Below are 14,192 nucleotides of genomic sequence, written 5' to 3'. Positions count from 1 at the left end.
GAGAATGCATTAATCCTGTTAGCTTCTCACCATTATTGTCAAAGAAGCCCAAAAAGGCAGTAATAGTCTTAACACTTGTGTAGTGTAAGCAAACTTTTCTGCTTTAGTCCATATGCCATAGTGAAGGTAAAATGCTTTTCTCTAATCTTGAGAGACTTATCCCAGTATTCACTGTCATTAAAGGTGATGTTTCTATTTCAAAGTCTCACCTGTCTACAGATTGCAAATAGTAACTGCCACAGAAACACAAGGAAGCTTGCCCTTCACACGATTAATATATTTGGTTTTATTCAGTTTTGCTCATCTTTCTGATGAAGGATTTACCCCATTAAGAAGGTTGTGCATTATAAGAAATATATTCATTAACAGAAATCAGAGCCAGACTTTATCTTAGTTGTTTGCCTATGTGGTCAAAACATGCCTTATAATAGCGATATTATCACATACATATATTAAAGTCAAGCCTTTAGCAGTTCTCAAAGCTCTTACACAGAGGAGGCTGCCTTCTGCTCTTGTTCTCTTTGAGGACATCATTTTCAATGGAGAGAGATGATAGGAGTGAGGAACAGACTTCAGAGATTATTTTTGCAGACCTAACACAGGGTTAATTCAAAAGTAAATCCAGATGAAGCAGCCCACTGCATGGAGATGGTTCTGATAAACATTTTTACTACTGCACAACTTCCTCATTGAAGTCCAGGACCTCCTTCGTTGACGTGGTTGTACACACAAGACCAATTAGCAACATCCTCTCAACTCCAGGCAGTCAAAATTACCTCATTTCTGAATTGTTCAGAGAAGGATGCAGAGTATTATACAACATACCTGCTTATATCTGAATTATAGAAAGGTTTATTGCCATTGTTTAGAGATCCTAACACTATTGCTGAAGTAGGCACATGAATCCAATTCAGAGAATGAAGCCTGCCTTCCCTATGCATTTTCCTACTGAAGTATAAACAGCCAAATTCATGGCTATATTTCTCCATAAAAGAGTATTTGGGGATGGTAGGTAATATCGGGCAATGTTTAAATAAGGAGGGACTTAATTTAAGGACATACAAGCAAGTCTGTGCAAATCCGAATTTTCCGGAGTTGGTAAAAGTTTGGTAAAAGCTCTCTCCATATGCTTGGTTGGATTTGTGTGTTTGGATTTTTTTTTTAAAACGAAATTAAAAAAAAAAGAAAAAAAATTAAACAAAATATACAAGATTCTTGGGCAATCTATGTTCTCTTTTAAATATTCCTCAAAATATGAATAAAAAAATGGATGGAGGAGGGAGACAAGCAGTTTGAACCATTGAGCCACTTTGGCCCATCTGTGACTGTCAGAAGATTCAGAACAGTCTAACTGAAAACATCAGCTTGGGTATAAGTTCACTGAACCAGTATGACCTCAAGCACAAAGTTCTGATTATTATATGCATGGCAGGTTCTCTGAGCAACAGAAAATACACAAAAAGTCAGATACTACTGGGACTTTTTCCTTCCTCCTACATCTGGGGATTTCTGGCAGTAGTAAAAAGCCCTCCTGCTCCTATTATGTTCAAGTTGTTTTATACTTGCGGTAGTTGAGCATGAAAACTATTCTGTGACCTAAAAGGCTGAAAATATTATATCACACCATAGCTGAATAATCAACTGTTGGCTATCTCCTTTTTAAGAAAGAGTACTTCTGATCGTTCTTGTTTACCTAATTTGCAGACTACACACAATCATAACATATCTTTAAATCTTTTTGTAACATTACATCCTTCCTGGATTTACTCCATTAATACCCAGTGTTACATACGACAACAAAAGGATTCATTCACATATCCCTCTTAAAAAAAAACACACTGTTTTCTAAAACATGGTAAAGATTTCAGTGATGAAACTACCTACGTGTTCAGCTTCACAGATGTTCTCCAAGAGTGGCATTCTTTGCCAGCCTTTAAAAAAAACTTCTTTTTCTCCCATTCCACTATGCTTACCAGGCTAACAAGGAAGCAGCCATCTACTTTGCAATACAACAAATGGGGAGAGGAAATTTGGACAACACATACCAGACAGTTTTCAGCTTTTGCAGAAGTTACACAGCCACTTTAACACTGCACAGAATAAAATATTAAGATTCCATGGGGAAAAAAAAACAGATTAGTCTTTTTCCATTTAGAATAAAACCAACTACCGCCAATGAAACTAAAAAGGAAAATGAAAACCTGAAATCAGCATTGGGAACATTCTGCTTGGGGACCCCCAGAACTTCTCAGTCAGACCTTCTAAATTCACTCCAGAAATAGCCCCACAGAAGTACCCCTGAGGGAGGTGTTATTCAACACTGGTACAGCTGACAGAGCCTGTCCTTATCAAGACGTGTTGAGATTCATCTAACCTAGCTTTAGACATCAAAAGGTTAGGCGTTTAATTCTGAATTTGTCACTGTACGTTTTTCTACAGTCAACGGAGAGAAACAGGCATCTCCAGGGGGCAATTCATCTGACCTGCCCATTTCAGGCTAAGATGAATCTCTGAAGGTGCTCATTTTTCCTCAATTGACTGTGAAGCGAATGTAGGGTGACTTCCCCTCATTTAGACATCTACATTTATGATACTGTGGTGAAGACACCTGAATTCCACCCACAATTTTTAGAACTCAAACCAATATATTTGGCAAACCAGCAGTGTTAAGTATCCACTCTGTAAAACTCAAATTTTCACACCAAACTACCAAGTTACATTTCTGTTGACTCTCACAGTCCTAGCACTCACAAGACTACTGCCTTTGTTTTAATTATTTGCAGATCCAAGCCAGTAGGACCCCACAATAAAAAAAAATGAAAAGGCAAAAATGAGTGTAACTGTCTGTTGAAGTATTAATGTTTTTGTTTGTTCTCTCCTGTTCAGAGCTGACTTCCACAGGATAACTTTCCGGAACCACCAGTGAAGCGCTTTCAGTGCGTACACTTCTATTATTATAAAGCGTGATGAGCATATCTTTCATCAGTAACTGCATTTTGTCCCCCGACAGTCCCGCTAACTTCTTCTTCCCAGCCATGTCTATTGATAAGGAACTTTAGTTTTAAGCCTTTGTAACTTCATAGCAACATACAAATTAATTACAGGATACGCTACCGAAAGAAGCAGTTCCATGCATATCCCTTTCATAACAGAAGTCTTCCAGCTACATATTTTTCCAGTGGGATAAGGTGATGTTAGACATTCAGGAAGGTCCTTTCAATTATTATTTTTGGACAGATGATCCCTTAGAGCAACACCCACCATTAGCACTGTACTCACGGATATACTCTATACCTTAAGGCTAAATGAGCCCTCAGATAGAATCTAATCCATGATCCATCAGCATTTAACTTAAATGACAGTCCTATATGTTTTCCCTTTAATGGCAAACTCTTACCATATGTCTTCTTCCACCGATGTACAATGTATTCCCATCTCTCTCTCGTCAAGTCTGAACGAACAATGTTATTTCTGTAATACATAAATACAGCGTTCTTTAAGTATTAGATTGCCACCTTGTTTATTTTAAGTATGCTTTGGGTGTTTTTTCTTGTTATAAAAAAGTCACAGCTAATAAAATAACTTTGAACAGTAATCAAAATGACATACAAAAAAACAAGAGGGAAACCAAGATGAAAAAAATGCTACTGAAGAGATCTTCTTTATGAACTTGTTCATTTTTAATATATCACAACTATCATCACTAAATAAAAAAATTTTGCCACATGACCAGCTAAAACAAATCAAAAAATTCATCAGTTTCATTCAACTCTATCCATTTATTTCAGTCTGCCTAACCACAATTTCACTCTATACAGCGTTGCTACGGAACAATCTATTTGCTCAAAAAGGCGCCTCCAGCAGTCAGTCAAGTTATTAGTATCTGATTACTGATCTTCTTGCAGTTACCCTGTGGCAGACTCTCCTTTCCTGCTTGTGTGAATGTAGAACGCGAACCCCATCCCACGTGAAGCTGTGAGTAATGCCAGCTCTGAAACTGGAGCCGTCATCTACCGATGTCCTATTCACTTCCTGAATTTTAGCAGATTTTAAACACTGCTGTGCTTAACTACATGCAATCAGATGCTACACTTAAGTGTATTTTTAGGGAAGCTCTCTGCCAATGATTCATAACTGTCCCACATAGGAATGCATTTAACCAGAGGCTTAGCTTAAAACCCATGGCTGATCTCAAATGGGAATGGCAGCGTGTTTTTCTCATAAATATTGCAAGTACTCCACATGTGGATCTAAAGTGTAAATTGCTAGCAATTTATTTCCCAAACAAGTGTTTTATTTACATGGCTGCAGAGTTGCCATGAGGGATCACAAGGACTACACACCGAAGTTAAGAGACAGGACAAAACCAAGCTCCTCATTTACCAGGACACCAAAAACACCAACGATTACCTAAGAGGCTGAGCTGTCATGCACCGCTCCACAGCACACCAAGGTGGCCAGAGAACCCCAAGGACCAAACACAGCAGCCTGGGGCTGTCAAGGGGGCACCTGCACTACGCTGAGCATCAGGCTCTGGCTCTTCTCAAAGGGTCCCTCTTCATGTCACGCTAAGGTCTGAAAAACTTATACCTGAAGGTTTAAAATGGTTTGAACTCTCATAGTTCTTGAAAAAGTGCTTAAACACAAATTTTGATTCCTCATTGTATCTTACTGCCAACCACATTTTAGGAAGCCTCATCTCAAAGAGCCAACAGGAACAGAGGCAGAAGCAGACAGCTTCGGCCCAGCAAGGGCCCTTCAGAAGCAGCCAGCCAGCACGAGCATCCAGGTGACAGTTACAAGGCTGTAGCCATACAGCCCACAATAAACAGTAGCAGAAAGGAAGCATATATGGGTTTAAATGGCCTAATTAAAGTTAACAACTGAACTTGACAAAACCACTCCTCTGTCTGAAGGTCTCTTATTCCTCTGTGTTCCCAAATCTCACAGCTCTGGTCTTTTTCTAGGTATCACTCTCTGTACACGGAAAGAGCAAGTATTTTGTTCATGGCATTATTTTTATAGATTAATTTAGGATTGATTCCCCTTCACACTCTCTGTACAGAAGTAGTTAGTGGTCTACATATTTCAGTTTTAAAAATTCATTGGTTTTGTGTTATACACAGAAAAAAATACAGAACATGTTTCTGTAGGATGAGGGCAACATGTAAGAAAGGCTTTTCAAATGCAGTAAAAATAAGAATAATTCTGCCTGTATGTGGAGACCTTCAAGTCATGTTTCACAGCAGGACAAGCTTTTATTACTAAGACAAAAGTCCTGAGAACAGATTTATAAGGGGCATGGTGGCACTGATTAGAAATCCTTATGAATGCCCACAGAGTACAATATAAAGGCATTGAATGAGTCCAGAAAATTAATCACAGCCACTGGGAAATGTTTACCTCCATGCTACTGGCCACTGGTGAAAGCCAGTCAAGTTTTAGGAGCAGGTACCTAGTTTTTAAATATACCCCATAAAGCTCTTAGCTTTTGGTTACTAAAGAGAAAGAAAGAGGCAGTAGTCACCCCAGTATACACACCCTATCAATCACTGCACTTGGAGACCTGGCCCTCACAGTAAAATAAAATGCCTTGATATAAAATTAATAGCAAGACAGAAAATACTGTCCAAAAATGGGCATTGGGAGGTACTGGCACAAATGAGCTAAAAATCTGTTAAATTTCTAAAAGAAAGGTCACAAGCAATCTTGTCCCCCGAGAACCCACCCACCCTCTGTCCAAATTGCTTTCATAGTGGCAATACCTGTACAAAAGCTAAAGACCTGGAGCAAAATTTGGCCCCACTGAGGTCAATAACAGGATTCCCACTGAACTTGCTGGAGACAGAATTTCACTTGCAGAGAGTAAAATATCATCTTAAATCAAGTTTTGGTCCCCCTTGATCAAGTATGCTTATACAGTGGTGACTGCAGGACACCTGAACTGACACATTCTGTGCCATGATTTTCCTGCGCATGCTTAGGAAAGCAAAGTGCCTGTTTTAGGCAGTTTGCAATCTAAAACCAAGATCTGCGAGAACTTCCCTATTAAAGAAAAAGACACTCCTCACAGGAATAACCCTCAGTCTGGAAGCTGTTCCCAAATGAAGAGGAAAAGACCAGCTAAGAATGTGAATCGTTTTGGAAACATCAACTAACACAATGTTAAAATAAACATCGCTTATCTTCTAGTGCAAGCTTGCACTTTCATTTAACTTGCAGATTAGCTGGTTCTAATTCATTTTAGGATGGAACGCGCTCTTCTAATTAATGCGTGATCTGAAATAGATGTCTTTACCAGCATGTTGGACAAGCCAACCAGAAATGTTTATGAACACAACTGTGCCTGTGAACGTTCACATTGGACTGGAATGACCATAACAGCAACAGTGCTTCTTCCCTGGCCAAAGCGTTTCACAGTGGCAACCGGTCCAGCTGATCAGTAGTCATGCCTGGCTATCAAATCATCAGCAGCAATTAGTAACATTCAGCCCCTAAAATCTATGAGAAGGATCACATTTTGAAAAAGATAAGATCATTTATGACTATGGTTAGGAAAAAACTAAAAAAAAAAGTGTTTATATCTAAACTAGTTTGCACTAAACAAGAAATCAACTCACATCATTAAACATCTTCCATGGTCCAAAAATATCAAACATTACTCAACATTATGGGCAGCCTTACATGATCTTATAAAGAACAAAGCAAAAGAAAAAGGGCAGAACTCATTCATATAATCCCTTATATATTGTATTGCTGACCAGAGCTCATCGCATCCCTCTGATACGAGACTTCTCTATACTTTGTGCTCCACTGAATGATTTTCAGCCGCATGGAATGTTATTAAAGTTTCACACAGTATGAGTACATGCAGAACAACGCTTTTTCCACACAAATATATTCACTTGCATTCCTCAGCAGAATAACAATATATTATTCTGGACAATCAGCTCTAGAACCTTGTTCCACAGACTACAGGAAACACTTAACAGCAGAGAAACAAAACCTCCTTACAATTCATATAGCACAAGTGTTAATTGTGCAATGTTGCAAGAGGTTAAAAAAAAAAAGAAAGGAGTCACCCTGTCACTTAAGCCTTCAATTTACTTTCTTAAGGATGAAGCACTTCACCTTACTTTTTAGTGTGAGCGACTAGAAATAATTTTACAGTGCCCTCATGTATGGAAATCCCAAAATAAAAAAATCCCATGTCAAATGCCAAAATAAAAAAAATCATTCAGTAAACACAAACCTAAGGTGTTCAGATACTTGGAACAGACTGCAAATGGGAAATATATGAAACACTTGAGAAACACATCCAAAAAACCTCTATATTCTGCAGCCTTGAATGGGAGCAGACAAGAGATGGTTTGAAGCCTTTCTGTAGGTACGCAATTCTACATCTAGAGTAGAAAATAGCTGTGATCACTGCTTCCTTCTTCCATAACAAGAGGACCTGGCAACCCCAGGAGCAGACCAAGCCAGCACCACTGACTATCAGCAGCTGAAAGAAACCACCACTGCCTTTTTCAAAGACAGGCTGTTAACCAGCTTCAGTGCTTTTCAGGCAGCCTACCTGGTTTGTTTGCAGCTTTAATACACTGGTGGCTACTTATGCAAAAAAGGGGAAAACTAATTAAATTTGTTTATGTATGTTATCGTGTGGAGCACTCATTTCCAGACATCACGCTATGAATCATTAAGTAACTGCTAAATTGGTCTCCGGGGATAGATGATGCCTCGGCATTGGGCAGGCCCCCATCCCGCCAAAGCCAGGTGTGCTCCGCAGCAAGCAGGCGTTCAAACCGCTTTAAAGGCCATGGGCTGGGGATGCAGCCAGGTCTCACACTGCGCAGGAGTGCTAGGAAATCATGAAAACAGTGACAGCCCTCCTGTCAGAGTTACTCCTCTGTTTGATTAATGAGGGCATTTGAAAGACAATTAGCCAGAGCAGGTTTGGCTGCAACTAGCTTATCAATCAGGCACCCTCTATTCAAAGCACTAGTGCCTTCTTTTGTTTTTCTGTTGCAAAAGAATTGTATCAGTGATGCACAAACAACCAGGGACCTTCAGGTGGTATTTAAAAAGAAGGGAGCAGAACGGAGCAAACCACAGCTGAAATAGTAAATAAATAAATAAATAGACTGCGACTTCCACATCACTGGATTTTTAGCTTGTGTATGGTGAATTCAAGGCTGCCCGACTACATCAAACACTTTCAAGTTTTGGCTAAGTTTTCAACAGCAAAGAAACCCAAATATGAATGATCATATCTGTAATGAAAAAAAAATAAAATATTCCTTCATTGGAAAGCCTACTGTGGACCCTACTCTCTGAGCCTCAGCATGTTTCAAGCACATATTGCTTCAATTTAAAGAAATGCATTTGTTGCAATAACTGGTCGGGTTGATTTATCTGTTAGTGATGCATCCTTACCGCTTTTCAACTACCAGCCTGGGTGGAATGCAGCAAAGCAGCAACTTTTCTTAGACAGCTGCTCTCCCACAAACACGTTTCACTGTTTTGCTTTAGCTGAGAACTTTGCCTCCACTGGGGCAGACCTTGGCCCCATATAAGTGATCAGCAATAGGGAATGGACTATTTAAACCATGTCAGAGCTTTTCCTGAAGATCTGCATTTCCATCAGAACAATTTTCACAAAACTAAGAAAATGACGACTTTTTTTACCTGTGAATAAGTAGAGCTGAATTACTGACTAATGTACTTAAATTGCTCAGGCACTAGATCTGAATAAATCCATGCTTGAAAGAGTGAGTCTGAAGCGTGATGTACCACTTTTCCTTTCAGTTTACAGTTAATTTTCCCTGGTAATACCAGATCAGAAGCATTTTTAATACATGACTAGTATTGTACTAAGTGGATATATCTGCAATGCTAGGAGGCTTTTTTTTTTTTAGCATTGCTATAATCTGTTTTAGAGGTGAGCTCACAAAACAGCTACATCATGTGTGTTTGACTACTGAGCTAATAAAGAGGCAAATTAATCTCTGATTAGTTTAGCTGGAGTACAAAGACAGAGGGAGCTTCATCATAGCCAAAAAAACTTCTCCATGTTGGAAGCATGATAGTCCGGCAGACACAGAGAGAGAACTGTAATTGTTTTTAAAACTCTGGAGCAATTCCCCTGAGACCTCACAGCTTGTCACAGGGTTAACCTGCCAAGCCGCTTTTGTGACGATCTCCAGCCACCCCAGTAACCCCAGCAGTGGCACCCACAAGGGGAGCACTACTGTAAGCTTGCCACTAGCAGTTTACCCCCTGGCCCTGATCCAGGATCCACTGCAGAGAGCCAAAGGCTGTTTCAGTGGATTTTAAATTGGTCCCCACGCTCCTCTAAATTAGAAAGGTGGTAATGAAGTACAGGGAGATGCCAATCAAAAAATAAAGACAACCTAAGACGGTGGTGGGTATCCAGTGAGTCCCCATGACCTTACTCAGAGTGAACAGTTTCTCATGTGTCTTTGGCTGGAATTGTAAACAAAACCAGACAAAGGCCTACATGGTGTGGCATGGCTCAGCTCTGGGCCAGGTTTTTGCCTCGCGCACCATGTGGGCCCTCATCCACACAGCTTATTGGAAAACCTCTGGCCAGTGCAACCCCCTCACCCCCACCTGGGCATCATCTGGGAGAGAGCTAGTTGGCATCAACATCACATCATCAACATGATAGCAGCAAAGCCCTACGAACACTTGCAGTGCTGTATTCGAGTCCGTGCCTGGCCTTGCTTAGTTTACTAGTGCAAACAGAGCTATTATATTCTACTTTAACTGGATTCAGGACATGCTAATTGGCTCCTTGCAAGACAGTCGGAAATGCTATGACAGTGCTTTGGCGACAAAGTGGAAGTGCTGGGATAAATGCAGGCTATAACCTGCACTATTAGCTTGTGATCATTTCAGGGTAGGGGAGATCAAGTGGACAGAAATAGGTCCACTATTTTTATACGGATTAATACAAGCTGCCGGCTTCCTCCGAATAACAAAAGGTTAGAAGGACCCTGGGCAACCGACAGAGACTTTGGGTTTTGTCATCACCTCTAAGAGAACAATTGCCTCTTCCTCCTCTTATTCATCAGTCAGAAAACATCTGGACACTTTGCTTTCTCAGCAGTTTGATGAAACAATGGCATGAACAAGAACAAATATACTGCTACATTTCCCAAGTATTTCAAATTTGAGGTTGATAGATGGTTAAAAAATGTAGGGCACTTCACAAAAGTAGACCCTTCTGTTTCCCATCAGGAATCCCCATCTCCAGCCACTGCCATTTACTTAGCTGAAAATGCCTTTTGTGCCAAACAAGCGGAGATGTTTATTAAGCAGAGATGATTAGATTGCAGGTTATGTGGATTTAGATCATGCTACCTACTTCTCTGTGATGTCCACAGTGGGTTTTTATAAAGTATTCTGCCTCAGAGGCAGAAACCCAAGTCAAATTTTAAAGAAAATGTCAACAGTTATAGTGAAGAAACACCTTACCCTTAGCTTCCAAAAAGATCAGATTGCTTTCTAGACGACTGCAGAAGTTTTTTTCTCCCTACAAGCCCCGACATGGCTCCCCTACTGGCTCACCCCTTTAGAGTGCTCTTAGGGAGGCCAGTTTCAAATCCAGGGGCAGTTTGGTGAAGAGCACCAAGTTTTACAGCACGTCCTGCTATCTGGAGCAAAGAACCTGGCCAACCAGCAGAAGAGAAACGGTGCCTCTCCCAATATGCCAAAGGGGATACAAGAGCCACACAAAATGTAGGCTTTTCCCAGGATAAAAAAAAAAAGTGAGGGAGGGTTGTAGCAATGACTGAAGAAATTTATTCTTTCACTGTCTATTTATTTGAACCTCTGGCTCAGGTGTAGTAGTTTAATTGACTTTCATAAATCAAAAAAATAAATATATAATTTCAACCCTGATCACAAGGTGTATAAAAATGACCTTGGATCCTTCTTCCTTGTGAAGAGTTGGAGAAATGCTATCTGTATAGGACAGATGGTTTTCACCTGGGCAAAAGTGACAGAATATGCATCTTCGCTGACATTTCATTAACTACAATTTAGAAATTCTTCCTTAGCCTTATGCATTTTTTTTAATACAAGTAAAGTTTACCTTGCTAATTGGTTCACTAAGTAACACATCATTGTTATTAAAAGGAGAAATGAAAACTTGCTGACCTAACATCCATGGCTATGATTATTCTTGTCAATTATTTTACATTTGGAAAGCCAAACAAATGTTGTATATAAAAACTAAATACTGCATTTGGCATAACTTCAAATTAGCTGTCTCACCGTGCTTATAGCAAGCAAATTAAATGTCCTGAATAAGCATTAATCATCTTAATAGGCTAATTATTGTCAGTTAGCTATCGAATTACTTAGCTACTACACCTTGCAAAGAATTTGGGAAAAAGTGTTAGTAGGAAGATTCTGGCTACCTAAAAGCAAAAACCAAATATTAGAAGTTTTAAACAGTAAACATTTTTTAAAATAAATAAGTACTTATTTTGACTAGTTTGAACATTATTCTGGTTTTCTAACATATACACTTATTTCTCTGTACATTACATTTAATCCCAAACCATTTTTGTATTAAGATATCTTTGCATCTCTGTTATTTAAAAAGCCTTGGTGAGGTTTAAAACATTATTTATGTTAATAAACAGCTAATCTTTGTCTCCCTTAGCTAGGCAGATAGCTACCACAGTACTTACAGATAGCAAGGAAGTTAAATGTTTTACACAGAACTAAATGTTTTAGAAGGGGTAAAGTACACATGAATGGAGAACCACTACTTAGAGCCAGTATGTTAGGACCTCAGAGTGTATATTTAATAAAGAAGTGATGCATTCTTGAATGTAAATGGATATCCAATGCGTACAAGGAACTGAAGCGCTTACATGAATACACAAAAGCCAATACATTCAGAATTAAGTCTTAAGCATTTAAAAGTCTCCTTAAAACAAATGTGCAGTCAGCTTTCAAGACGACTGTCTGGTATTTTTCTGCAGCATTTGAGAGAAGGTTCCTCCCAGATGATTCACTTTTATCCACCCGCCTCATACCACATTTGTCTCGTTTACTCACAGGTTTCCCTAAGGTGCTCACTGCTGCAGGATTCTTACACTGTTGTTAATGCGTTCACCTTCACAGTGCCTCCAAGACTGGGAAGACACATTAGCCTTATTTACAAATGGAAACCCAACACACAGTGTGATTTCTGCAGTGTCCCAGAGGAAATCTACCTCAAGAGTAGAGACCAGAATCTCATCTCCCTGACCACAATGGGATGCTCCAGGAGGTTAAAAACAGCTCTAAGTTGCACAGAAAACTTGCACAAAACCAGTAACAGCTCCAGGACACCCAAGTCTTCCTTTACTGCCTCAACCACAAGACCATTTTGGGGCAGTATTTATGCACTTTTCTTTCAAATAGCGTGTGTACCTCATTTTTTTCTGCTTCATAACATTCTGTCAATAACAGAGTTAAAGGGGCATGAAATACAATAACAAAGACAGGATGCCTCCACAGATAATACTAGGAAGAGAACAGTTAGCAAGGTATTGATTGGCAACCTCTTAGTTACTCCTAGGAGGTAAGAGCCTACCAGCCCACCGCTGCCAGGTAAGCATCCAGGGATCCCACAGGCATCTCCCTAGGAGCTCCAGTTTAGCACTCCTTCTACTGCAACCTCAGCATCTTTTAAGGCAATGACTGTTTCACAAGACACAGTTACCCCTTCTGTTTAAACTTGCCTCCTTTGTACAACCTTATAACTGGGTACATCAAAATACATATTACAAGAAGGCCGAGTCTGTATGATATGAAGTGGTAAAAATCTAAGGATGTCCTCTCTCAGTTTACCACCAATCGTTGCTCACACATGTTCTTGGCCATATTTGTCATGCTTGCTGTCCAGCTACTGAGGATGACATTGAACACGGCCAGAACCAATCCCAACAGAATACCCTTGGAAGCATCCGATGCAATGAGGGCTCTCTACTGAGATCTGCTCTCCAGCATCTGTCAGTGAGCCCATTTTCAGTTTCCTTGTTTCATACTGCAGCAACAATGCAAAGTGTTAGCATCCCTCTTAATCCAGACACAGCATCCAAAGTTCTTTGAAGCCTAAATACTCGATGTGTACACCATCCATTCATTAGATTTGTAATTGCATGAAGAAACTGAAAGCTTCCCTGACAAGGTCTTTTCATCATAAAACTATGCTGACAGCCATAAAGCAAGCTCCCTTTATGCAATTCTTTGTCTGCTGAATTCACTACCAACTTTTCCATTAGCTTACCTGCATTAATTGCAAGCTGACTCGTCTATACAAGTCAAAACCATTCTGCTTACAGTTCTAAACACCAGCACAGTATCATCACTCCATGGTTTAAAATAAGTGCAAAATCACATACTTCAACAAACACAGGTAGACCAGAGATCAGCTCAGCCAAGTCCTTTAGGACTCTTGCAGTGAGGTCATTTTAGAAAAGTTTTTTTTTTAATGATTTTTTTTAGTTCAAGACTAATTAAACTACTAATTGAAGTTGTTCATTGCATTGACATGGCATTTGGACACAATACCATGTTTCTTTCAAAACATAGCATAAGTATTTGAAGGTTTTTTTCAACCTTAATGATTCTATGATTCTATTTATTTGATCATATCTGGTGGTTTTTTTTTTTTTCCCTCCAGTATAAACAATCTTGAAGTTTCCATCTGTTAAAGGATCTATACAGTTCTTGGGGCTCAGGGGATATTTTTTGGGTCTCTAAATAAGCTACAAAACCTATTGTCCTGGATACTGTCAGCAGGATCCCTCATGTCTTAGTTTTCCTCTTCAATTTTTATACTTCATTACTTCTAGTTTATGAGAACTTAAATAGAGATATCAATTGATAGATAAGGGTATATATAGCTTAACTGATTTATTCCAAGGGTGCCTTCTATTTCTCTCTGATACAGAACAGAAATTCTGGCTTTTTCAGTCTCTGATACTCTTAAAATAACTCTCAATTTTCATTCCCATTTTTCTGCTTGCATTTTTCAATTTCCACTGCTTCACAATGTAGCTTTGCCATTCTCCCCAGACTAAGATATTCCAGTTTAGAGCAGCCTGCCAAGAAAGTAAGATTTACAGCTAAGATGCATCTACTTTATCCCTTTATGGGAAGGCAGC

At 39.4% G+C, this 14,192-nt stretch overlaps 1 protein-coding gene across 28 annotated transcripts in view; it reads right to left on the bottom strand.

Moving 5' to 3' along the window:
• Window positions 1–14,192, bottom strand: part of LOC310899705 (uncharacterized protein) — a 221,537-nt gene that overhangs the window by 159,437 nt on the left and 47,908 nt on the right. For 15 of the 28 annotated variants that reach the window (XR_014584572.1, XR_014584573.1, XR_014584574.1 and 12 more), the window contains one exon: window positions 3,398–3,471. Coding sequence is in view for 9 of the 28 variants with exons in the window: in XM_083836476.1 (XP_083692602.1) it covers window positions 1,885–1,996; window positions 3,398–3,471 (186 nt within the window). In the remaining 19 variants the exon portion in view is untranslated. Of the gene's footprint in view, window positions 1–155; window positions 784–1,884; window positions 1,997–3,397; window positions 3,472–14,192 lie in introns of those variants that run through there. The other 13 variants (XR_014584570.1, XR_014584571.1, XM_083836476.1 and 10 more) reach the window with 3 other exon arrangements.

This window comes from Anser anser, assembly GCF_964211835.1.
Source record: "Anser anser genome assembly, chromosome: 5".
Lineage (NCBI taxonomy): Eukaryota > Metazoa > Chordata > Aves > Anseriformes > Anatidae > Anser > Anser anser.
Note: the sequence above shows the minus strand (reverse complement) of the source record. Positions and strands in the feature narration are given on the sequence as shown.